The 25,072-nt window shown below is 41.0% G+C and overlaps 1 protein-coding gene across 5 annotated transcripts in view; it reads left to right on the top strand.

The window, feature by feature from the left end:
- LOC125113758 (ATP-binding cassette sub-family A member 9-like) overlaps window positions 1-25,072 on the top strand; it is a 133,631-nt gene that overhangs the window by 36,346 nt on the left and 72,213 nt on the right. Inside the window, exons 22-40 of one of the 5 annotated variants that reach the window (XM_047756649.1) lie at window positions 137-270; window positions 1,839-1,976; window positions 4,690-4,797; window positions 5,814-5,987; window positions 6,278-6,391; window positions 10,280-10,390; window positions 11,785-11,862; window positions 13,331-13,422; window positions 14,098-14,215; window positions 14,781-14,898; window positions 15,962-16,053; window positions 16,285-16,463; window positions 17,148-17,223; window positions 17,301-17,395; window positions 18,454-18,573; window positions 19,008-19,148; window positions 20,481-20,560; window positions 22,278-22,333; window positions 22,461-22,696. The exons of the other annotated variants lie outside the window; for them this stretch is intronic. Of the exons in view, the coding sequence (XP_047612605.1) occupies window positions 137-270; window positions 1,839-1,976; window positions 4,690-4,797; window positions 5,814-5,987; window positions 6,278-6,391; window positions 10,280-10,390; window positions 11,785-11,862; window positions 13,331-13,422; window positions 14,098-14,215; window positions 14,781-14,898; window positions 15,962-16,053; window positions 16,285-16,463; window positions 17,148-17,223; window positions 17,301-17,395; window positions 18,454-18,573; window positions 19,008-19,148; window positions 20,481-20,560; window positions 22,278-22,333; window positions 22,461-22,562 (2,126 nt within the window). The 3' untranslated portion in view covers window positions 22,563-22,696. Of the gene's footprint in view, window positions 1-136; window positions 271-1,838; window positions 1,977-4,689; window positions 4,798-5,813; window positions 5,988-6,277; window positions 6,392-10,279; window positions 10,391-11,784; window positions 11,863-13,330; window positions 13,423-14,097; window positions 14,216-14,780; window positions 14,899-15,961; window positions 16,054-16,284; window positions 16,464-17,147; window positions 17,224-17,300; window positions 17,396-18,453; window positions 18,574-19,007; window positions 19,149-20,480; window positions 20,561-22,277; window positions 22,334-22,460; window positions 22,697-25,072 lie in introns of those variants that run through there. 5 annotated transcript variants of the gene reach the window in all.

The following is a 25,072-nucleotide window of genomic DNA, read 5'->3' on the forward strand; positions in this document are numbered from 1 at the left end:
GTATTATTATTTTGATGCTCAAAGAGACACACCTTTACATAATATTCTATAAATATTGATTTTAAATTGTGTGCATGTTTTTTCTTAATGACATATATGTTCTTAATATGGCCTTCTGTTATTGATTTCATGTTAGGATCAAACATTGAAGACTTTATACAGTCGCTGAAGCATCAAAATATACTTTTGGAAGTAGATGACTTTGAAAATAGGAATGGCACTGATGACCCATCTTACAATGGAGCTATCATAGTTTCTGGTAAACGAGAGGTGTGTTTGCTACCTGTATTTTGTTTTTGCTTTAATACTACATTTTAACTATTTTGAAAAACTCCAGAAAGTCAACCCCAGTAGTATACAGCACCTTGACTCAAAGACATTTGAGGTTATTATTGAGTAAACTGTGACATTTAAATAAGTTGTTGTAGGAGTTCCTGTCGTGGCTCAGTGGTTAACGAACCTGACTGGCTTCTGTGAAGACACGGGTTCCATCCCTGGCCTTGCTCAGTGGGTTAAGGATCTGGCATTGCCGTGAGCTGTGGTGTAGGTCAAAGATGAGGCTTGGATCCCGTGTTGCTGTGGCTGTGGTGTAGGCTGGCAGCTATAGCTCCAATTGGACCCCTAGCCTGGGAACTTCCATGTTGCCACGGGTGTGGCCCTAAAAAGATAAAAAGACAAAAAATAAAAATAAAAATAAGTAAGTTGTTGTAAACCATTTTCTACCTTAGCTTTTGAACTAGATGATTTTTTACATTGAAAGTAGCTGAATGTCATTGCATTATTCAGAATCAAAATATTAGACCTTATAATTACTTACCAATATAATTATGAATTTAAGAAATCCTGTTTAATGACTATTCACATGATACTTTTCTTATATTGAGAAAATATACTAAATACTATAATAGCTGCATGAAATCTCTGAATTAAAAGTGTTCTCAGTTTATCATTTAATATGTTTCAATTTGGGTAAAAGAGGACTGGCAATGAAGATCCTTTCAGGAACAAGACTATTGAAAATATAGTCCAATCTTAAGTAAAACTCTGCGTCTTACATTCCATTGAAAAGCTAGAGGCTAAATTAAATGAAGCTACCTGTTTATTTCTTGCTACGAGGGACATTAAAAACAAAGAACAAAGCCTTTGAAGATGTATCACTGAATGCAGTTCAGTCTAGCTTAAGTACATCTAAAAATGTAATCTTTTTGTGCCAGTTCTGGGAAACTATGTTACTTGGCAGTTGCTTTACTTGCTACTTATCTAATATATTTATTACAAGAACTATCGGTAATGTTTAAACAACATTGAGCCTCTTGATGCAAGCAGGAACATTGTCATAAACATGAGTATTGCCTTAGAAAGTGTGAAAATGCTTCATTGGCAGTGTAACCATGAATATTTTCTGAATCCTGTGCTTATCTCTCACCCAGAAAAAATGGAGATCCTTTGTTGTTCTTTATTTCCACCCAGGAAATCAGAGTTCCTAAACTTAGTGTCTCCTGACTTGTCAGGACCATTTTTAAGTTCTGTTGGTTGAAATTTCCTCATCAGCAAAATGAAGAAAAAATGATCTAAAATTAGTATTATAATAAAAATTCATATTGCTGACTGCTATTCACTGTGCTAGGGCCTAATATACATGATTTCATTTAAACTATGTAACAACCCATTTATCATCCGCTTTCACAGACGAAGCTGAAGCTCAGGAAAGCCAGTGAACTCAGAGATAGCCACATAGCTAGAACGTGGTATTGTTAAGTTCTGCTATAGAAAACCTTTTTTGTTCTTTAATGACTTAGAATTAACACTATTTTTATTTGTCTTTGTTTTATTTGAAGGATTATAGATTTTCAGTTGTGTGCAATACCAAGAGACTGCACTGTTTTCCTATTCTTATGAATATTATCAGCAATGGGCTACTTCGAATGTTTAATTATACACAATATATTCGAACTGAGAGCGGCTCATTTCCTTTTGTAAGTATTGGATTTACTCATTTTCCCGCTTCGGCTTTTAAATATTTGTAGTTGACTGCTAATCCTAAAAATGATTTTGTCCTAATATTTTAAACAGACTATACCTAACAAAATATGAGTTTTCTCTTGTTATTATTAGAGAATTTGTATGGGAGAATACTTTTCAATATTTTGGCAGAGTCTCATAGGGAATCTTCTGAAATATTAAATACTTGATTGCAGAAGTGTTTGAAGAGGGAGAGAGAGAATGAGTGTGTGTGAGTGTGAGTGTGTGTGTGAATGTGTGTGTGGGGGGGTGCTGATTTGGAAATCAAGAGCCCTCGTAACCCAGCTTTCGAACCTTATAAATCCAATGTAATTTGTGGATGGACCCTTCAGTGACTAAATGGGTAGTGAGCTGATGGAAAATTTGTCAGTTCTTGGACTTATATGCCTTCTGATTGATTCATTTACTTACGCATCATTGCTCTACGTCACAAGGGTATCTGATACCCACAGGCTACATTTTCAGGATCTTTGTCAGCTGGCTGCAGACTGGATTTAGATGGCAGGAAGCTGTTAGAGGAGCCAGGGAAGTAGAAGATCCCCACACCTTGGGTTTCAATCGCATGACCCCTTTCCTTTTGCTTTTTAACCCAGAAGTGACCGGGGCTTCTGGTTTCATCAACCTTGTTGGTTCCTATACTCTTCCCGCCCATGTAACCATTGCATGATTAGCTTCTCTCTATTTTAAGTCCTGAAGGTGGTTAGGACTTTCTGGTTAGACCTTCTTTGATACCTAAGATGGATCTCTCAAAGCTGACTCCAGCTCTTCCGAACAAGGAAATTGGAAGAGCAGGAAACAGGATTTGAAATGGAGCCCTCCAAAAGGGACATTTTGTGACAGAGGGGTTGGATTCAGTTTGGGGCTTCCTTGCATTAGTGGTGCTGGGAGTACATGCAGAAGCAGATGGATGAGATATACCATCAGTGGTGGACACATGCATCTGTGAGCTGAAGCCACCACTGACCATGAAAGTGGGCATGGTCCCAGGGTCATGGTGTCCGAAAGGACCTCTCCAGAAAGTGGAATCTTCTGGTAATAGAAAGAGGTAGATGTTACCCCCTCTTGGTCCTTTAGTTTCTTCATTTCATTGCTTGTGTGTTCAGGATGAAAATGGACTGAGGCTCCATGGTTATTCTCTTAGGCATCACCAGGGATCATCAGCCATTCTTGTGACGATAGGATGCATTTTCCCATCTGGTGAAAATTCGAGTTTGTAGATATAGCCTCCAAAGCTTTAAGTAACGTTTGAGAATTGTAGGATTATTTTGAGAGTCTACTGTACTGGTTTCCCGCAGATAAAGCCAGGAGGATGCCCTGTACCGTACCTGAGCATAAGCCCAGCCTTCGTCACTGATTTGCGGGGGTGGCGGGTGGAGGGGTGGGGGGTAGCGATTTAAAGTTGATCTCTTTGAGGATGGGCTTTGTGCAACGAGTTTTCGTTTTAAGTATATGCTTCAGAAGCATCCAGTCAGTTGCCAGTATCTTCACATCTTCTTCACTAGGTTTGCAGAGAAAGACATGATGCTCTGGCCTGAATAATCAGTTTCTCTAGAGTCTTAACTCCTGAATCTCTACTTTTTGTATAAACAAACAAACAAACAAACAAAAAAACCACACACACAACATAAAACTTAGCATTGGAATTCCCACTGTGGCACAATGGGTTAAGAATCCGACTGCAGTGTCTTGGGTTGCTGTGAAGATAGGTGTTTGATCCCTGGCCCAGCACAATGGATTAAAAAGGATCCAGTGTTGCCAGAGCTGCAACTGGGATTCAGTCCATGGCCTGGGAACTTCCATATGCTGTAGGTGTGGCCATTAAAAAAGAAAACTTACCATCTGTTCATTTTCAAGTGTACGTAAAGTGTTAAATATATTCACATTGTTGTGATTAAGATGTCCAGAACTTTTTTGTCTTATGTAATTAAAACTCTGTGCCCAGGAAACAAACACCCCTTTACCTCTCCTCCTCATCCCTGGTGATCACCATTTTCCTTGCAGTTTATGAATTTGACTACTTTTGATACCTCATCTAAGTAGGGTCATATACTTGTATTTGCCTTTTGGTGACTGGCTTATTCCCCTCAGAATAATGTCCTCACAGGTCATCCACACAGTAGCAAGTGGTAGGATTTCTGTCCTTTTTAAGGGTGAGTAATATTCCGTTGCATGTGCATACCACATTTTGTTTATCCACTTATCTGTCCATGGACCTTTGGTTGCCTCCCTCTCTTGGCTACCCCGGAGAACAGTGCTGCGGTGAACATGCGTGTGTGCAGACATCTCTTTGAGAGCTTACTTTTGGTTCTTTCTGATGTGTACCCTGAAACTGGTCCTGCGTTGTTTTTCACTTCTCTTTCTCCTTAGAAGTTAAAGCCTCATGTTGGATGATCAGAAACTATTTTTCCTCCCACTTCCTTGTGTAGATGTTGATGAACTAAACATACACTTTTCTTCTGATTTTTCAGTGTTCGAAGAAGTGCATTCTTTTATGATGATTAGTAGTTGTGTCATTTTGCAAAAATATTCACTACTTTAATTAATTCGATAACTTTAAGTAATTAATTTGTTTTGAGGTAACTTTGATTTATCCCGTAAGTTATCATGTGCATGACACTATATTTCTTCTGTATACCCTGCCAAGTACAGTACTTTTTCTCTTTGCAGAGTTATGCACTCTTCTGGACTGGACTGCCAAAAGGCTCCTTTTTCCTATTTTTCGTCATGTGCAGCATTTCTCCTTACATCGCCATGAGCAGTGTCAGTGATTACAAAGTAAGGAAAGGAGGAGAAGGACTTCAGTCATTGTAGTCTAAATGCTGTGTGTTTCCTCACAGGAAAACATTTTAGCATATGTTTAAATTAAATAATGTAGTTAAGCCTGTTTCTATCAAGTCAGAAAATTTACTTCTAAAAAACGCAAGATTCTTTCTACTGCAAAGGTGCAGGAAAAGCGCAGTAATCTTGCAGGGACTCCAGTTAAGCTAAACCTTCAAAGGGGAGTATTCTAAAACTGTCAGCTGCCTTGTCTCCTAGCTGTCAGGAAGAGATAATCGATGTTGAAAGTGGGGGCCACCTTGAAAACTTGAACCCACTTCCTAGTGTGGACAGTACAATTTGGGGGTTGTATTTGTGTTGGGTTTGCCCATTACCGAGGCAAACAGTTGCAGCAGATTTACACAGGTCGTCTCCCAGCACATTCTGAGTCAGTAACTTCCCTGGTGGGTGATGGAGAATCTGTAGTCCTTGAGATCACAAAGTGACGTGTGCTTTGAAGGAGGGTAAAGCCTGGAGCATTATGAGCGTGACTTTTCTGTTAATTCTTCACAAATTAAAGTTGTGTTGTGACTCAAGCCTATCAAATAAAACAATTGTCATTTTCAAAATATCCACCTTTATGGAACTGGCTCTAGTTAGTTAGTTAGTTAGTTAGTTGTCTAATGTCCCTTGGCACATGGACATTTCCAGGCTGCAGCTGCCGGCCTTCGCCAGAGCCACGTCTGCGACCCACACCACAGCTCACGGCAGTGCCCACTGAGTGAGGCCAGGGAGCGAACCGAGTCCTCATGGATACTAGTCAGGTTCATTACCGCTGAGCCATGACAGGAACTCTGGAACTGGCTCTTTCGTAGACCTCAGGTTCCTAAATAGTATGCACTTAACTAAAACTATTAGAAGATTTAAAACATTAGAATATTAGCTCATATTTATCTTTTAAAATCTTCCGATGTGTTTATTTTGGATTTGGATTTCACCCTAACCTATGCACACCATCTGTGTTTTTCCATCAGAAGAGAACTAAGTCGCAGCTGTGGATTTCGGGACTCTTCCCTTCTGCTTACTGGTGTGGGCAGGCCCTGGTGGATGTCAGCCTCTACGATTTCATTCTCCTTTCAATGTACTTAATTTTCTACCTAGCAAACCTGGTGCACGTTTATCTCACAAGTCGAATTGTGTTTGCTTTGGTAAGTAACATGTGACATGGACAATATCTTCTCTAAGATATTGACTACTTTTGATACCTCATCTAAGTAGGGTCATATACTTGTATTTCTTAAATGTATTAAGCAGTTCTTAATACATTTTAATATGGGTATTTTTATATAAACATGAATTTTTCATTTTTATTTTGTCAGAAACCTAAACAAATACCATCACAGTGCACGTGTAATAAGAATCATAAAAACATTGTAATCTTACCCTCAGTTAATATTTCATTTTTTTTGACTCTGTTAATTATTTGTCTTCTCTTCAGGGTGTAATTACATTTGGTTATGCAGCTTCTCTTGTCTTCCTGACATATGTGATATCATTTATTTTTCGTAAGAGGAGAACAAATAGTGGCCTTTGGTCATTTTGCTTCTATATCGTAAGTACTTATACAAGCACGTAAATAGAGGTGTTTTTTTTTTAAAAAAAATTTTAATGTAATATTAAATATAGCCACATTTACCTTGAACAATGGGGGAAATTAACACCTTAAAATTATGCCCTAGAAAGGTGAGGGAATGTAACATGTTACGGAGTCAGTGGTGCTCCTAGAGAATTAGTTCATGTACACACTTTGACTTGAATTTATGGGGAACCTTACAGAAGTCCTGACGTTCAAGATGCTATGATTGAGTTACGGGATCTCTCAGAATATAGGGCTTCCTGGCAACACTGGAACAGAAAAACTGACTTTATAATGTTTAACAGTACAACCCATTTCTACAGTCTTCAAGAAAGTCTCTCTTTACCTCAGATACTGATAAGTTCAGAGATTTAAGATGCTTTTATACCTATGCCAGAGGATTTATTTGTAAATCTAAGTGAAAGATTACTGAAAGTCCAAGATCACTGAAAACTTGAATGGAAAAGTTTATCAAGGCTCTAGAGACCCAGCGTACCTAATCGCAGCATTTCTGGTGACTTTTTAAAATAATTGTATTATTAAAGTATAGTTGATTTACAATGTCTTATCAATTTCTGCTGTACAGCAAAGTGACTCGGTCATGTGTATGTGTTCTTTTCTCATATTATCTTCCATCACGTTCTATCACAAGTGATTGGATATAGTTCCCTGTGCTACACAGTAGGACCTCATTGCTTATCCATTCTATATGTAAGAGTTTGCATTTACTAATCCCAAACTCTCCATCCATTCCACTGCCTCTCCTTTGGCAACCACAAGTCTGTTCTCCATGTCTGTGAGTCTGTTTCTGTTCTGTAGACAGATTCATTCATTTATGCCATATTTTAGATTCCACATATAAGTGATAAGTGATATCATATGGTATTTGTCTTTCTCTTTCTGGCTATTGTGAGTAATGCTGCTATGAACATACAGGTGCATGTATCTTTTTGAATTACAGTTTTACCCAGATGTATGCCCAGGAGTGGGATTGCCGGATCACATGGTAGTTCTATATTTAGTTTTCTGAGGAACCTCCATATTGTTTTCCATGGTAGTTGTACCAATTTACGGTCCCACCAACAGTGTAGGAGGGTTCCCTTTTCTCCACACCCGCTCCAGCGTTTGTTATTTGTGGACTTACCAGGTGCCTTTTAGCTGATATTCCCAGCTGGATGTTGAATGTCTGTCTTTCAAACACAGCTGCCCCCTCTTGAAATAGGAGTCCTGAGATCATGAGAGGAACCCAGTCCAAGTCCATCTGCTAAGAAAATGCATACGACATCATCCACTGACTTCTTTTTTTGGTCTTTTTTCCATTTCTTGGGCTGCTCCCGTGGCATATGGAGGTTCCCAGGCTAGGGGTCGAATTGGAGCTGTAGCTGCCAGCCTACACCAGAGCCACAGCAACGCAGGATCCGAGCTGTATCTGCGATCTACACCACAGCTCACGGCAATGCCGGATCGTTAACCCACTGAGCAAGGGCAGGGATCGAACCCACAACCTCATGGTTCCTAGTCGGATTCGTTAACCACTGCACCACGATGGGAACTCCCATCCACTGACTTCTATAAGAAATTAGTCTGGGGCTCTTCTAGTCAGCAGGTAGCTGTGGACTTAACCTTTTCTCAGCGGACAGTATTCTGATTTGGTCTCTGTATTCAGCAGGTAGTGTCTCTTACAATCCCTCTTATCACTATCAGCACAACCCAGTCCAAGTACAGATGTCCCAGAAAAAGCTATAGAGCTGTCTGACTTGGAAGACTGGCCTTGAGGCAGGCATTGGGTGCATCACAAGCTTTCCATTCATGCTGTACATTAGGAAACTCTTTTTTGTTCAGTCAGCAGACGTAATTCTTTTTCCCAATGTAAACCCAGATATTGAATAAGAAGAACAGCTATCAGTCTGACTAATAGTTGATTTCTTTTCAGTCTGCCCTCCTGTACACATCCAGCAGAGGTGAATGAAGAATTCACACCCACACTTTGTGTTTTTTAGTTGTTTCAACTCTGAACAAAGCCCTTTTTGGAGCTGATGCTAAGCAGTGTCAGAGGCACTGGCCCGTCTGGCTGTTGACAGGTCTGTTACTGTCAGCCTGAGAGGGGGATGAAGTGTCCATGAGGTGTTCTAAGAGTGACCTCAGAGACACTCGTTACGCTTATTGGCCATTGTCCTAAGAAACCAGCAGCCTGGAGTCATGGTTCCTTTACCTTTATGTCTTTTTCCACTCTTCGTGTTGGCTTCCCTTAAACAGAAACCATTCCAAACTGAGGAACGGGCATCTTGATGAATGCCCTTTTGCTACGTGTCCAAGCGAAACTTCAGCCCCTGGTTTACCGCATACTCCCACTTGGCCCTGGCTTGTACAGATTTGACCATCTCAGACGAGGGCGTCCTCAGAACCAGCAGCGAACTGTGCCTCAGCCCCTTACCCTTCACCTTTCAGGGATGGAGCTTTTCTCGTGGATGCAGGCTTTGGAGTGATGTGTGGGGTTGGAAAAAATGTGGACAGAATTTTCTCAGCCACGTTCTAGGATTTCACAATGCATCAGTTCCAGCAGAATATGACAGGTTTTCTGGAACTTAATACACCATACTCTTCCAGAGCAATAGCTTTCCTCTCCTGGCTTAGAGAGCAGAGAGCATTTTCCCTAGTTCTTTACATAATAAGGAATGAAAGTCTAATGCGGGCAAAGTCTCTTCAGTACGTGGTAGAGGGCAGAACAGAATCTGCATTATCTTATTGTGAATTCCTCTTGCGTAATTCCTCAGCTGCAAGTGAATGCATGAAAAAATGAAGACATTTGACTTTGCTGTGTCTAAGGAAAGTCGTGATAATACAGGGGTTTTTTTTCCTATTAGGTTTGTGGATTAATGTGATGATTAAGATCTCCTCATTATGATGTCAACAAACTATTTATCAAGGACCACAGTCGAGAACTGAACATTTGACTGTGAAACATTGTTTCTTGAATCAAAATGTACTTCGGATGATTGGATACAGTTTTTTCTTTGTTGCCAATTATTTTTTAGTTATTATGGAGTAAAATAAGACAAAACACTATTGCAAAAGCAAAGTAGATTTTGTAAAATAAAAAATTTTTTGAGTTCCCGCTATGGCACAATGGGTTAAGAATCTGACTGCAGTGGCTCCAGTTGCTCTGGAGGCATGGGTTCAATTCCTGGCCCGGCTCAGTGGGTTAAAGGATCTAGTAGTTGTGGAATAGGTCGCAGCCATGGCTCAGATCCAATCCCTGGCTCTAGAACTTCCACATGCTGTGAGTGCAGCCATTAAAACAATTTTTTTCTTTGTTCAAAATGTTAAAAAAAAAAAAACCGTATTGTTACAGTATAATATTTGTTTATAATTTCTGATTATTTTCCCCTTTCCTTTCTCATCTTTATCAATTTCAGTATCCTTGTCTATTTCATGTTTATACCATTGGAAAGAGACTACATAGTTATGGAATATTGCAGTTTCAGATTTTGAAAGAAGTCAAGAGTATCTCCTATGATTCACCTCATTTTATGGAGGGAAAAGCTAAGTAACATGTTTAAAGTCACACAAAAATTAGTGACAGACTCAGATATAAGATCAAAGTCTCAGAAAGTCTCTTTGGCCATTTTAGCTTTCATTTTCGCCTCCGGATTTTTCATCTAAGAATATTCTGTTGGGGAGCTGAAGGTCATATATATTCTCATTAACAAAAGCTTCTTCCTTCCCTTCTCCTTTTGAAAGGGGTATATCCGCCTATGGGAAAATTCTCCTGTATTTGATAAGAACACGTACATTGTACTATTTTCTCAGGTATCAATGGACTGAGTGTGTGTGACATGTAACACATGTCAACTTACCTTGTAGGTCCCAGTCTTCACGTTTGGCATCATTGTAATAGATCACCTCGACCTGATTGTTTGCATGGTATTGTTTCCCTCGATGACTTTGGGTGGATTTGTAGCTTTATTGGAAACGGTAAGAAATGTAACCAACTGTGCCAGTAACGTTGACCGTGCAGCCTGTTAAAGTGCTTTTCCTAAATCTATAAAGACCGGAGGTACACTAGTGTCTTCCTGGGGCTGAACCGGGAAGGGGGAGTGACAGCACGTGCCTGGGAGGAACTTCTTTGGGGTGATGGAAATGTTCTAAAATTGAGTCGTGGTGATGCTCTTACAACTCTGTAGAGTCCCTAAAAATTCTTGAATCATATACTTAAAATGAGTGAATTTTATGGCATGAAAATTTAACCTCAAGAAAACTATTTAAAAAGCTTTGCCATATGCACTTTGCAAAACATAGGCACTGTCAAATGCTATTCAAAACTAATGCCAGACTCTAAAACGTTGCCTAATTTAATGGATATCCACTATCCATTGTCAGGATATATTCAGACAATAGCAGTCATTCCCAAATATATATTAAACACTATTCTGTGTTAAAGGTGCTGTGCCAGTAATTGGGGACACAGTGAACAAAGTGGCACCAAACTTCCTTTCGCAGAACTTAGTGGTGCAAAGATAGACCAGCCTCAAGCAAGTCAATGCAGGGAGTCTTGCGGAGGAAAGCACAGTGTTCATGCGGGGAAGTCTGGAAGGCACGAAAGAAACGCAGAGGCTTCAAATGGAAGGAAGTGGACGATAGATGAGCAGAGGGGCTCAGTCAGGAACAGACGTGTGAGGGCACTGCAGCATCCAGGGTGAAGTGGCTGTAAAGAAAGAGAGGGCTGCCCTCATGGTTTGTGCTCTCAGAGACCTGGAAAGTCTGCAGAAAACTCTTTTCCCCTCCTGAAGCCATGCCTGCAGTTCCCAACTGGAAATTCCTTCTTCTGCTTATAGCGTCTCTCTCCTAAAATATAATTAGACCTGTAAGGTAAAATACAGTAACCGAAGTCTGTCACGCATTGTTGCTTTCTAAATGCATTGTTGATGAAGAAAGAACCACTGGATGGGACTAATTATCGTGGTGGGACACAGTCCCCACTGGGGTAGGAAGGGCCCAGAAAGCTTCATGGGGGGCGTTTCGGGCAAATGTAGTCCACCCCTAGCAATTCTCACCATGCAGGTGCCTGCCTCTCTCTGTTATGCTTTCAGCGGGCTTTTTGGAAACATTAAACCAAGATATTCAAGAAAAACAAAACAAGGAAGAGAGGAACAGCCGTAGGTTACCTCCTCACTGAGAGACCCTCAGGGTTGAGCAGACGGAGGTGGGGAGTCCCCCTCTTCTTTCTCTGCGGGGCATTGCTTGCCACCAGTGCTCAAAGGGGACTCAAGTTTAATGAGGGGAATATTCAATATGTGAAATTCCATACTATTTAAATGCAAATTAGAAGACTGATAAATCTCCATTTAGTCATTTTTTTGTCTTTGCAGAGAATCCACGAATACCAAATGAACTATGGAGACCTAAATTACGACCTGAATGCAGCTGACCTCCTTTTCTGCCTGATAGTAAGAAGACCTTTCTACCTCATCATCCACTTTTTTGAATAGTTACCATCTGCTGTAATAACTATTTGATCTTGTCTAAAGTGTGCCGACTTTGAAAGTGCTTTTAATACAGGCTTAGATAAAGCAATTACATTCGGACAAGATTCTAAATCCTAGTTACTTTTTATATACATGAATGGACTGCATATGTCCAGAATTCAGAACAAAATTAGTTTTTCATGTTTGTCCTGTCTATTGCCCCCTCCAAATTTGTCAGAGCTTGTAAAACCACACACACACACACACACACACACTATAACTTCAGTCCTTCGCATTAGAGATAAAAAAGCAAAAGACAAAAAAAATGAAAGAAAAAGCTGATTATATTAGTATATTTATTTAAGCTGAAGAAAACTACTGTCTTTGACTCTGTGTCAGTACTTTTCTAGGCATAGAGCAAAAATAGAAGTCTTTGCCCTCCTGGGGCTTATATTCTGGTGGAAGAGGACACCTAATAAACTAAGAAATAACACATGCTGTGTCAGATGGGTGGTCAGGGAAGGACTGACTGTGAAAATAAAGACCTGAAAGAGGCAAGGAGGCAAGCTGTAGGGGTAACGTGGGCAGGAACATTCCAGGAGGAGAGGAAAGAGTGACCCTGGATGTGCCAGGGTCAGCCAGGAGGCCAGCGTGGTTGTGCAGAGTAACCACAGGGGAGAGTGGTATGAAGAAGGGCACAGAAGGAAAAGAGCAAAACGAGTGGATAGAGGGGTCCACAGAGCAGTCCGGGTCACTTTAAGGACTTTGATTTTACTTTGAATAATCAAGGAGTCACTCGGTGATACGACTGGACTTACATTCTAAAAGAAAAGTTCTAGGAGTTCCCGTCGTGGCTCATCGGGTTAAGAATCAAGGTAGATTCCATGAGGATGCAGGTTCAGTCCCTGGCCTTGGTCACAGATGAGGCTCAGCTCTGGTGTTACTGTGGCTATGGTGTAGGCCTGCAGCGGCAGCTCCAATTCAACCCCTAGCTTGGGAGATTCCATATGCTGCAGGTGCGGCCCTAAAAATACAAATAAAATAAAATAAAATAAAATAAAAGCTCTAGTTCGTGTGTTGAGCATAGATGTTTGGGGCAAGGGAAGAAGAGGGAGCCCAGGTAGCAGGGGGCCGTCGTGTTATAATGAGCAATTACAGTGACCTGGTCGGGATGGGAGCAGCACAAGCAGGGCTGAGAAGCGGTTGGGCTCTTCTCAGAGAGAAGAAAGTCGGAGCAGATAGAATTTGCTGTCAGGCTAGATGTAGGCTGTAGGAGAAGAAAGGAAACAGGTTCCTCCAAACTGGATTGTCATTGTAGGGCTCCGTTCCTCCCCTGATTTGTAAGAATGATTCATGTCTCTTTTATCTGAAGACAAAAGACCATATATTTGATTCGAACGTTTAAATAGTATTTATCAACTTATGCCTACATGTTTTTCTTTGCTTGTAGCCTTACTTTCAGGCTTTGCTATTCGTTTTTGTTCTAAGATGCTTGGAAACAAAGTGTGGAAAGAAAATAATGCACAAGGACCCTGTTTTCAGGTTGGGAAAAAAACTTGATTTCATGCTTAATATTGTATTTTAATATTCCTATACAGTGGCTATACTATCCGCCTGTTAATACTGATTTATATTGACAATGTAAACAGCATAATGATTTTCATGATAGTCTGTGGATTTCTGGCTTCCCTGCCAGGAAATAGGACCCCCAGGGCCAAGTTCTGCCACAAATCAGCCGAGGGAAGCTTTCCGTCTCTCAAAACCTTAACGAATGCTCAGATGTGCCATTCTCTTATTCGAGAGCATTATACATGTTTAAACAGAAGAGATGGGATGGAATTGATTTAGCAAAATTGTTCAAAGTGTTTTACAGGTTCTAGAAAGAGTAAACAGTAAAAGATGCTGAGGCACATATTGGGTGTGATTAACATGGGCTCAGTCAACAGAGAAAATGTAGATGACCTGATTTTCACAGAAGCAGCAGTGCTTGCTGACAAATTTGAGAGGGTCAGAGATGCTCATTAGGAGAATGACAACCCTGAGAAAGGAATTTGGCCGCCGAGACGGAATCTCTTGGCAAAAGCAGACGCAGTATTCATAAAGCCATCTTCATCACCAGCTTATGGAAAAAAAAGACCATGGTAAAAGTCACATGACTTTTGATACATCTTTGACACCCAGAAAACTCATGTGTCGCTCATTGCACTTTCTCCACAGAATTGCCCCTAGAAGTAGAGATGCTCGTCCCAATCCAGAAGAGCCTGTAGATGAAGATGAAGATGTTCAAGCAGAAAGAATAAGAACAGCCACCGCCCTGACCACATCGATAGAGGAGGTAGAAAAGCAAGTGACCAGATGGATGTTAGTGGAGCTATTCCAGAACTGTCCAAACAGAGGCCGATACACTGAGTTTGGGTTTGAAAGCTTGGATTTGGGCGCATTTATATAAGTACATATGCAGGCACTTCTTTGGAGGGGGTCCTGAAAGCTCGGAGAAGAACACAGATCACAATGGTTTTATTCTTTTGAGAGAAATGGGCTTGGATAGGTAGAATTATCCTTTCCAAACCAGAAATTTCGTAGGTGGAAGAGTTTACGTGAGAGTTGTTATAAAATGCCAAGTAGAGATTCAGATCTTAAGGATTATTCTTTGATTTGATTTTGACCCATGAACGTAGATACTTCTGTTCTGGGAAGGCAAGGAACTGGCTTCCATGAAACTATGCTGTTAACGCAGTCCATTTGGAAGCAAGAAATGTCAACATCATGCATGCATGATGCATGTGAAATGAGCAATATGGATCCACCCTCAACTCAAAATGTGGTTTGGTTCATGACATAGGGCAAGAAATGTAGAAAAGTCAAGTTTAAGAGGAAAATCACGCTGTCATCTATTCCAGAAACCAGTCGTAATTGCTAGCTGTCTACACAAAGAATATGCAGGCCAGAAGAAAAGTTGCTTTTCAAAGAGGAAGAAGAAAATAGCAGCAAGAAATATCTCCTTCTGTGTTAAAAAAGGTTTGGAAGGATCACTTTTTAAATTCACCATTATTTTAAGAAATACCCGCCGAACGTCTGTTACTGTCACCTTGTGCTTGCTGAAACGTTCGTTCATTCATTCAACCTGTATTTTTCTGAGTGTTCTTGGAACTGTTTTAGGATCTGGAAATGTTATGAAACAGATAGGCACATTCCTGACCTCATGGGTTTTCCATCCTAAGGGGGTCGACAAACAAAAACAACCTAAAAAGAGAAGTTTCAGATGTCACACTGGCAGGTTCAAATATGCGAAGTGACATGAGTGCCTTAGGGCCGCATTCACTTCAGGTTAGGGCAGTGACATTTAAGCCAAGACCTAGGTGATACCAAGGTGCCAGCTATGTGGGGATGGAGAGATACGAGAACTCGAGGCAGAGGAAACATTGAGGGCAGGGCCTCAGACACAGGGACGACTCTGGAGTGGTGGAGGCACAAAGAGGTGACTGGACGCCTCTGGGGTGAAGTCAAAGAGGGGAGCAGGGCCAGGTTAGAGCCCTTGAGATCTTATACCAAGTTAGTGGAATCCCACCAGGGAGTTCTTAGAGGCTTTTTGTCACAATTTAATTTATATTTTGAAAGGAACTACACCCTGGCTACTCTTTGTGCATGAATTGGGGTGGTAGACAAGTTAAGAGGCTTTTATATCAGTTCAGATGAAAGATGCTGGTAGCTCAGACACAGGTGATAGAATTGGGGATGGATAAAACGGCCTTGACTTTCTAAGTTTAGGAATCATTTACGTACTCAGCCATCAGCCACTTGCTATGTACATATAAAAATATGGGCCCGTTTTTCACTGAAAAAGTAAACTGAAAAAAAAAAAAAGACCCATGTATTGAGAGTGAATATCCATCCCTAAACTTTTTCAAAAACACTTTATAGCATTGTAGGCGTTAACATGTTTGGGTGACGTGGATTACGCATATGTTGGAAATTTCTGAATGCTGCTTTGTGGTGCACGTAGACCTCGGAAGCTTATTAAAGGAACAGGTTTGTCTTATTGTTTTACTTCCAACATTGATAGTCGATGATTCTCTTTCAGGTGAAATTTTGGGATTGCTAGGACCTAACGGTGCTGGTAAAAGTTCGTCTATTAGAATGATATCTGGGGTCACCAAGCCCACGGCTGGAGAGGTAGAGAAACTGAAAAAATGGTTTCCATTCCCCAAAGAGAAATGTCGTAATATATGTAGATTGTATCTTCCTAAGACTGTACGTTTAGCAGTTTACATGGTTTCCTATAATTAATAGATGAAGTAATATTTCTTTGATGCTCAAAAAATGTAGGCATTTGCTCCTTGTCAGTTTCCTGAGCAATCATGTGATTGGAGTGACTGCATTTCTAAAACCGGTGTCCCTTCTTAGGTAGAACTGACGGGATACGGTTCCGGCCTGGGTCATCGCGGGGACGGCATGGTCCAGTTCCTGGGATACTGCCCTCAGGAGAACGTGCTGTGGCCTGTCCTGACAGCGAGGGAGCACCTGGAGGTCTTCGCCGCTGTGAAAGGGCTGAGGAAAGCAGATGCCAGCGTTGCCATTTCACGGTACTGTGTGGTCATGTGATCGCTTTGTGCCAGGAGGTTCAGTGACGGTTCACGCCTAAAGGGTGGCGAGTAGGAATGACGTCACCTTCCAGGGACGGAAGACGGAGGGATGCGGAAGTTCCCGGACCAGGGATCCAACCCCCACCACAGCAGCCACCTGAGCCACTGCAGTGACAGTGTCGGATCCTTAACCTGCTGAGCCACACAGGAACTCCCTGATCTCGGGGTCTTTCAAAAAAATTGCATAGAATAATTGACAAAGTTGAATGAATGAATGAATAATCATCCATTTCAGTTAGAATTCTTTGTTGTGTGTTTTGTTTGTTTGTTTTTGTCTTTTTAGGGCTGCACCTGCATGGCATATGGAGGTTCCCAGGCTAGGGGTCCAATCGGAGCTGATCCTTGACCCACTGAGTGAGGTCAGAGATCGAACTCGCAACTTCATGGTTCCTAGATGGATTCGTTTCCACTGCGCCATGATGGGAACTCCAGAATTCAGTTATTTTAAAAAAACTTTTAATGATGAAAAATCTTTCATGTTTCCAAAGTAAACTTTTTACCTTGATCATTAGTTTTGAGACAGGTAGTGCCAGGAAGGGAACTCCAACGCTGTCACTCTCGCATCTGAGTCCCTTTTCCCCAAATCCACTCTTGACCTCACCGTCTCATCCTGTTTTCCATCAGATTGGTGGACTCTTTCAAACTGCACGAACAGCTGAATGTTCCAGTGCAGTACTTAACCGCCGGAGCTGCTAGAAAGGTACATGCGGCCGGTGGGGCTGTTCTGAGGGCTGAAGTGGTGGTGGCAGCACATAGTCGTGTTCCTCTGCTTTCCAGCTGTGCTTTGTGCTGAGCATCCTGGGAAACCCACCTGTCCTGCTTCTGGATGAACCATCTACAGGCATGGATCCAGCAGAGCAGCAGCAAGTGTGGTGAGACGTAGCATCACCCTCAGGGCCAGGAGGACAAACCTTATGGAAAAGTAACGGATCTTGGAAAATCGAGTCCACTGGCTCCTAACTTAGTGGAGAGAATCCAGATTCTTAGGACAACAAATATTGAACAATTATATTCTCTAATACTGCATCGTATTCATATGGTGTTCACATTGAAGAAAAAACCCCTCTGAGTACATTTAGTTGGAGTTTTAGGTTTTGCAGTTTGGAACGTGTTTTCATTTTGCCTTTTGATAACAGAGATGTCTGTAGCTGTTTCCCTAGAAACTATTAACTTGTTGATGGATTTTTCCTTTTGTTCCCCCTACTTTTACCTAATCTGTCAGATGTGTTGATCCAGTTTTTCTTAGTTTTTAAATTCTTTTTACTTTCCAGTCTAGGATGCTCCACTTGGAATTATAAAATTCTTCAATCCAGTTTCATATTTGGGACTCTCCAATACTTTCCCAACTTTTAAAAAGAACTTTGTACAAATGGAAATTTTATACAAATGGAAAGGAATCACTTTTGAACCCACAATACCCAGAATTATCCATGTAAGGCCAGTTTTTCTTTCCCTGCTCTGCAGTTATTTCCAAACAAATACTAGGCAGCATATCTTTTACTTACAAACATTTCAGTTAGTTTCTCCAAGGTATGGAGTTTCCTCTTTAAAAAAAAAAAAAAAGTAACCAGAATACCATTAACACACCTAAAATAATAAATTTTTCTTTCTTTCTTTTTTTTTTTTTTTGGCCTCACCTGTGGCATGTGGAAGTTCCCAGGCCAGGGATCAAACCTGCACCACAGATGCAGCCAGAGATACTGCGGTGACAACGCTGGATTCTTAACCCACTGCACCACAAGAGGACTCCTAAACTTTTCTTAATGTTATAAAAATCCTACTCAGTATTCACATTCCCTGTTTTTTTTTTTTTTTTAAATTAGGATTTCAATATGATTGATGGATTGTATTTTATCGATAAGGTTTCCTTTGCATCTCTCCTTTTTCCTGTCTTTAAAAAACATGGTGTTAATATTGGGGCTCACTTCAGGCAGACGATCCAGACGGCTGTTAAAACTGCAGAGAGGGGCGCCCTCCTGACCACCCACTACCTGGCCGAGGCCGAGGCCGTCTGTGACCGCATTGCCATCATGGTGTCCGGAAGGCTGAGGTGGGTGTCTTGACTTGCAAAATGTGACGTCCTGTGGAAAGTGGGGCGCTTCCTTTCGCCTCCTCCAGGGGTGCCCTTTCCCCTACATTTGAAGTTTAAGAATGAGAGTCTCCCGTTCCATCCAAACGCTGCAAATGGCATTATTTTGTTCTTTTTTATGGCTGAGTAGAGAGAGCACTGGGAACTCTATCTAGTCACTTGTGATGGCGCGGGATGGAGGATGACGTGAGAAAAAGCATGCGTGGATGGATGGATGCGTGATGGGGTCACTTTGCTGTGCCGCAGAAAATGGACAGATAAACCAGCTATCATGGGAAAATAAAAATCGTTAAAAAAAAATTAAACCATAAGCAACAAAAGAAGAAATGTAAGAATAATGTGAAAAATTGTCAGGGGCAGGGCGTTCCCCAGCATGTGTTCCTTCCTGCTCACAGATGCATCGGCTCCGTCCAACACCTGAAAAACAAACTGGGCAAGGATTACGTTCTCGAACTAAGAGTGAAGGAAACGTCTCAAGTGACGTCGGTCCACTCCGAGATTCTGAAGCTTTTCCCGCAGGCAGCCCAGCAGGAAAGGTGAAAGGAGCTCTTGATTACGGAGGACTATGTCGGGTTTACCCACGCAGGAGGGTCCTTTTCTCGTCTGTGAGGACTGCAGGGCGACTGGACGTCACAATCAAGTTAGGGACTTGGAAACTGATGTGTTGAGTCTTCCACATCATAGGAGACTTGGGAGCTTCGCAAAAACCAGTGTCCCCGCCTAGGGAGCCCTGGGGACATCCTTCATGGCCCTCCTCGTCCATCCAAGGCTGGTCCCTAGCTCTGGCGGGGGTCCTGGGAAAAATGGGGGAAGGAGCTTTGGGTGACTCAGATCTTCACAGGACTGCACCTTCCCTAGGCCTTCCTATAAAGATCTAAAATATTTACAGTTTTAAAGATGCAACCACTTAGGGTGAAGCCCCCTCATCAGAGATGGATCAGTCACATTGAGATAATCAGTGTCTCTTCAATGGCATTTTCATGCTTCACAACAAAGAAAGGTGTCTATGTGAGAACGTATGGGTCTGTGTGTTATTAAGGGGCGGGGGCGGGGGGGGTGTGGAGCAAGAAGGAAATCTGAAATTCCTTGGAAGAATAAGCTCATCCAAGAAAGCTTTCCTTTTAGCACAGTGCAAGTTGAATAGACTTACCTAACGGATATACAAAGGCATGTAGCTCTGTCTTATTCCCAGACTCGTGGTGGCACAAATCTAAGAAGCAGTTTTGGTACAGCTGGCACGGTCCTGAATGGTGAGGCTGGAAGAGCAAGGACTGGGCTGAAGGGGGCCGGTCCGGAGGTCTACCCAGCGTTAGGGCTGCTTGGGAGCACCAGGACTCTGTTTGGGAATGAACTCAGCCTGGGGCAGGAGGTCGTCCAGGCAGAAGTAGCACATGGAGATGATGCCAGAGATCAGTACTGGCTCTTCCTCTCCTTGGAGGTCAGGAAAGGTTTCCTGAGAACCCGCTGAATCCCTCCACTCTTATGTCCCTCACTCTCCACCAGGTCTCTCGCTTTCCTTAGCTCTCTGGTAACAAGTTGGGATGAGTTCCAACCTAATTCGACCTAATCAAAGGGATTCCTTTAGAGTATCTGTGTTCCACAAGAAAAGGGTTTGCACAAACTGAGCATACATGTAATCATATGGATCTTTTCTAAGAGAATTATCTCCAGCAGCCAGAATTATGCACCAAAGCCACTGCAGGAATCGTCTGTTGATTAATTGTTTTGTCTATTGCATGTTTAAGCCATACATTTACTTGCATTAATTTTATCTTAAAAAGGAAATTGCCATTAATATCAACATTTTGGTCATTATTTTTTTTTCCCATTGATACGCAAGGTCAAGTGTGACGTGTTTCTATTTCCAGATATTCCTCCTTCTTGGCCTATAAACTGCCCGTGGAGGATGTTCACCCTCTATCTCAGGCCTTTCATAAATTAGAGGCAGGTAAGGATGACCATTTTAAAATAAAACTTCCAAAGAACGAATCCAGAAGTAGGTAATATTTTTCGGTATTTAACTTTATTTTTTCAGTTGATGTAAGTTGATTTACAATATCATATTAGTTTCAGGTGTACAACATAATGATTCAAAATTTTTAGAGAATATTCCCCATTTAAAGTTATAAAATATCGGCTGGATGCCCTACGCTACGCAATGTATCCTTGTAGTTTATTTTATGCACAGTAGTTTTTACCTCTTAATTCTCTACCTTTATCTTGTCCTTCCCCTTCCCTTTCCCCACTGGTAGCCACTAGTTTGTTCTCATATTTGTGAGTTTATTTCTATTTTGTTATATTCATTTGTTTTATTTTTTAGATTCCACATACAAGTGATAACAGGCAGTATTTGTCTTTGATTTATTTTACTAAGAATAATACCCTCTGTGTCTACCTGTGCTGTTGCAAGTGGCAGAATTTCTTTATTTTTATGACTGGGTAATATTCCGTTGTATATGTAGACCGCACCTTCCTTATCCATTCATCTGTTGATGGACACTTAGAGAGCTTCTCTGTCTTGACTATTGTAAATAATGCTGTTATGAACACAGGGGTGCATGTATCTTTTTGAATCGATGTTTTTGTTTCCTTTAGATATTCTTTGCACTTGCTAATCCTTCTTCCTGGAATTCTCCTTTTTTTTTTTTGGCCTTTTTGTCTTTTTGGGGTCACACCCACAGCATGTGGAGTTTCCCAGGCTAGGGGTCTAACTAGAGCTACAGCTGCTAGCCTACAGCCACAGCCACAGACACGCCAGATTCCAGCCGGGTCTGTGACCTACACCACAGCTCATGGCAACACCGGATCCTTAACCCACTGAGCGAGGCCAGGGATGGAACCTGCAACCTCATGGTTCCTAGTCGGATTCGTTTCCGCTGCGCCGTGATAGGAACTCCTGGAACTCTGCTTTTTAAATGTCCAGGCTGCTTCCTCACTTTCTTTCAGGTTTCTGCTCAGTTATTACCTTATTACTGTGGCCTTCCCCAGCTGTCCTATGCCCAGTGTCTCTTATTTCCTTTACTGGTTTTATTTTTTCATTATTTACTTTATTATCTGTTTAAGTGCTTATTTAGACAATGCCCATATTCTTCCCGCTAGAATGCAAACTGCATAAAGGCAGGAGCTTTTGTTTTTGCCTGATTTCTCTACTGCTCTACCCCTGGCACCTGAAGATGGCTCAGGCCTAGATTCTTAATGTGTAAAAGTGAACGATGGACACATGAATTATAAATCTAAGGACCAGTCGCCTGCAGATTTCCTGGTGGGGAAGCCCAGTAAATCTGGTACAGCAGATGAACGGGCCGATGCAAGTTACACGGAACTGTTGGGTCTTTCAAAAGGGAACGGGATGGAACTGAAATCTTGATATTGTGAGAGTTTATCAATCAATTATGCAGTTCCTCTAGGAACTTATATGTCTCTTCAAAACACACACCTTGAAAACACATGTTTTCAAAGGTAATAGGAGACGATTCCAACATCAAGATGACTTTAACATGTATCTGTAGTGATGGTGTGACTTTTCACCGCTTCATTCTTTCACCCAGCGTGTGTTTCTTCAACTCTACGTTCCATTTGGAGTAATTGTTTGCATTTTTTTTAATGACTTTGAAAAGATTTCTCCAAGTAAATTGTAAGCATCTACGATGAGTCTTTTTTTTCAGTGAAACGTGACTTTAACCTGGAAGAATACAGCCTCTCTCAGTGCACCCTGGAAAAGGTGAGTTAACCCTTGCAGTTTTGTAACATCCCTGTAATTTCACGTGAAAATGACATGCATTCTTCCTGGATGTTCAGAAGAGGACCAGCAGCTTACTAATTCTTTCTCCTCCTTGCCTCCTGTTTAGGTATTTGTAGAGCTTTCCAAGGAGCAGGAGCTGGGCAGTGTGGATGAAGAGGTGGATACAACCATGAGATGGAAACTCCTCCCTTATTCAGAGGACCCTTGAAACTTCAAGCCTAATAATTCTTTGTTAAGGTCATATAAGCTTATTTGGAAGTATGTATAATTAAAAAATTATGGGTCTCGGTATTAGGCATATTCTGTGTACTTAATCAATAAACAAATAAAATGAGAAATTTCTTCTTCTTCTCAAATTTAGGAGGGATAGAAAAGCCTGCGATAAAGGCATACAAAATATTAGTACAGATACCTGAAGAGCCAGGCATAGGGTGTTGTGAAACTCAAATCACGGATTGGGGATGTTTTGAAATACAACTTTTTGGGAAATAGGACAGTGTACCGAAATGTCCTTGCGGACAGGGGTGAGGGACAACTTCCACAACCAGAAGCTGCAGGATCGTTGCCCTTGGTCTGTGACATGGGTGTGTGTCATGAGTGTGCTTTAATTCACAAGTACAACCCAGGGTCCTCCTCTGAAACCTTTTCAGAAATTGTTTTAAAATTCATAGGATTAGGAGCCCCTTGGACTCACACATGAAGTAGTATGTGCATTGGAAAAGCAGTTCAGACATACCTGTTGAACAGCAGTATATGTTCACATTTTAAAATATTTGAATAGGATATATTAAGTTCTTATGATTGTGGCAGGCATTGATTTCTCTCATCACTTGATCCATAGTTTTCTGTATATTTAATACTGTTTTAAGATCATTTCTGTCTTATAAATCTTACACACACACATATACACACACATTTTCTATTACTCAAATTAAAAAAAATCCTTGCCAGCTTTGCATATTATTTTATTTTTTTCTTAAGAGCTATTTCATTTTGAATACCACCAGAAAAATTTTGAAGACCAAGCAGTATTCTTGTTGCTTTTGGGGGGGTGATCTGTTACATAACTTTAAAAGAAATTGTTATGCTCATAGAAGAAAATTTATAGAATAGAGAAAATACAGAAATTTAATAAAATTGAATAAAAGAGTCATCACCATCTCTTCATACCCCCCAAATCAACTATTTTTTTCTCTAGTGAATTTTTACCTACAATCATGATAGTACATATAATTTCCTGATTAAGTATATATGCATATTTGCTGATATAACATTGAAATAGCTTTAGTTTACTTGTAAATGTATGGTGAGGTTGCAGCTTTACATGTTGCATTTTATTTTGTATTAACTATTTGTATTCTTTGTTCGTTTATCTTTGTACTTTCATCTTTTTCTTATTCATTTTATAAACTTTTGGTAGAGTTAAATATTTTATGTAAATATTTTACGTATATCATAATTATATCTGGAGCTTTATGTTTCTAAATCTATGATAAATGATCTGTAGTTTACTATTTATTCAGGAGCCCTTAGTGCCTGCCAAAAAAATCCGTGTCGTAATGAGAGTTGAATTCAAGTTATTTCTAAACCTCTGGGAGTTCCCTTCATGGCTCAGTGGTTAACAATCCCAACTAGGATCCATGAGGACGCGGGTTTGATCCCAGGCCTCGCTCAGTGGGTTAAGGGCCCAGCATTGCTGTGTAGGTCGCAGACACAGTTCTGATCCCAAGTTGCTCTGGCTGTGGCATAGGGTGACAGCTATAGCTCTGATTCGACCCCTAGCCTGGGAACTTCCATATGCCACAGTGCAGCCCTAAAAAGCAAAATAAATAAATAAATGAATAAATAAATAACTTCTAAACCTCAAATTATAAATAATTCTATCTTGCTCAACTGTGTAACATCACCAAATATATAAACATGTTACATAACAATATGAAGAAATCTTTGTACTCTATAAATTATACATTTTTAAAACTGTAATAGAAATACATTTACAAAACACTGGATAACCAGTATCACATAGAGTACTATGAATATATAAATTTTTTGGCTGTGCCCATGACATGTAGAAGTTCTTGGTCAGGGATCAAACCCAAGCCAAATTAGTGACAGTGAGCCACAGCAATAACAATGCTGGATCCTTAACCAATAGGCCACCAGGGAACTTTTGCTATGAATGTTTTAAAAGATTAATCTGGACATAGCTTGCCAAAACCATCATAAAACAGTTGTTTTGGAAACTATTAATTTGTATTTTATTGAAATTGTGTTCACGAGCAGGGAAATGGGTACCAGAAGAGAAGGCCATCAGAATAAAACAAAGGAAGGGATTTTTAAAAAGGATAGAGTTTGCATCATCTCTAATTCTATTCTGGATGGATCTTGTGCTGGTTTTGTTCTCTCTGTTCCTAGCATCCCCTCCCAGGGGAGGCTGACCGCCACGGACTGCATCCCAATTCTCATCTTTGATGGGTGGCTTCCAGTTGGGTTTGAACAATCCAATAGAAGGTAGCAACAAGAGATGAGAAAGTGGAAGCGAAAGGTCAGAGGATCTCTCACCTCCTCCTCCTGTTTTAGTTTCAGATCTCTAGGAGCAGCTGTATCTTTCCAGGCCTATAGTCTTTGTTCCCCTCCAGTTACGTCCACCTGCTTCTGACTGCCCCTCTTAAGACTATTCACCCTAGGAGTGTCTCTTTCTCATTTAGTCCACACTCA

The sequence above is a fragment of the Phacochoerus africanus genome, chromosome 14, assembly GCF_016906955.1.
Source record: "Phacochoerus africanus isolate WHEZ1 chromosome 14, ROS_Pafr_v1, whole genome shotgun sequence".
Lineage (NCBI taxonomy): Eukaryota > Metazoa > Chordata > Mammalia > Artiodactyla > Suidae > Phacochoerus > Phacochoerus africanus.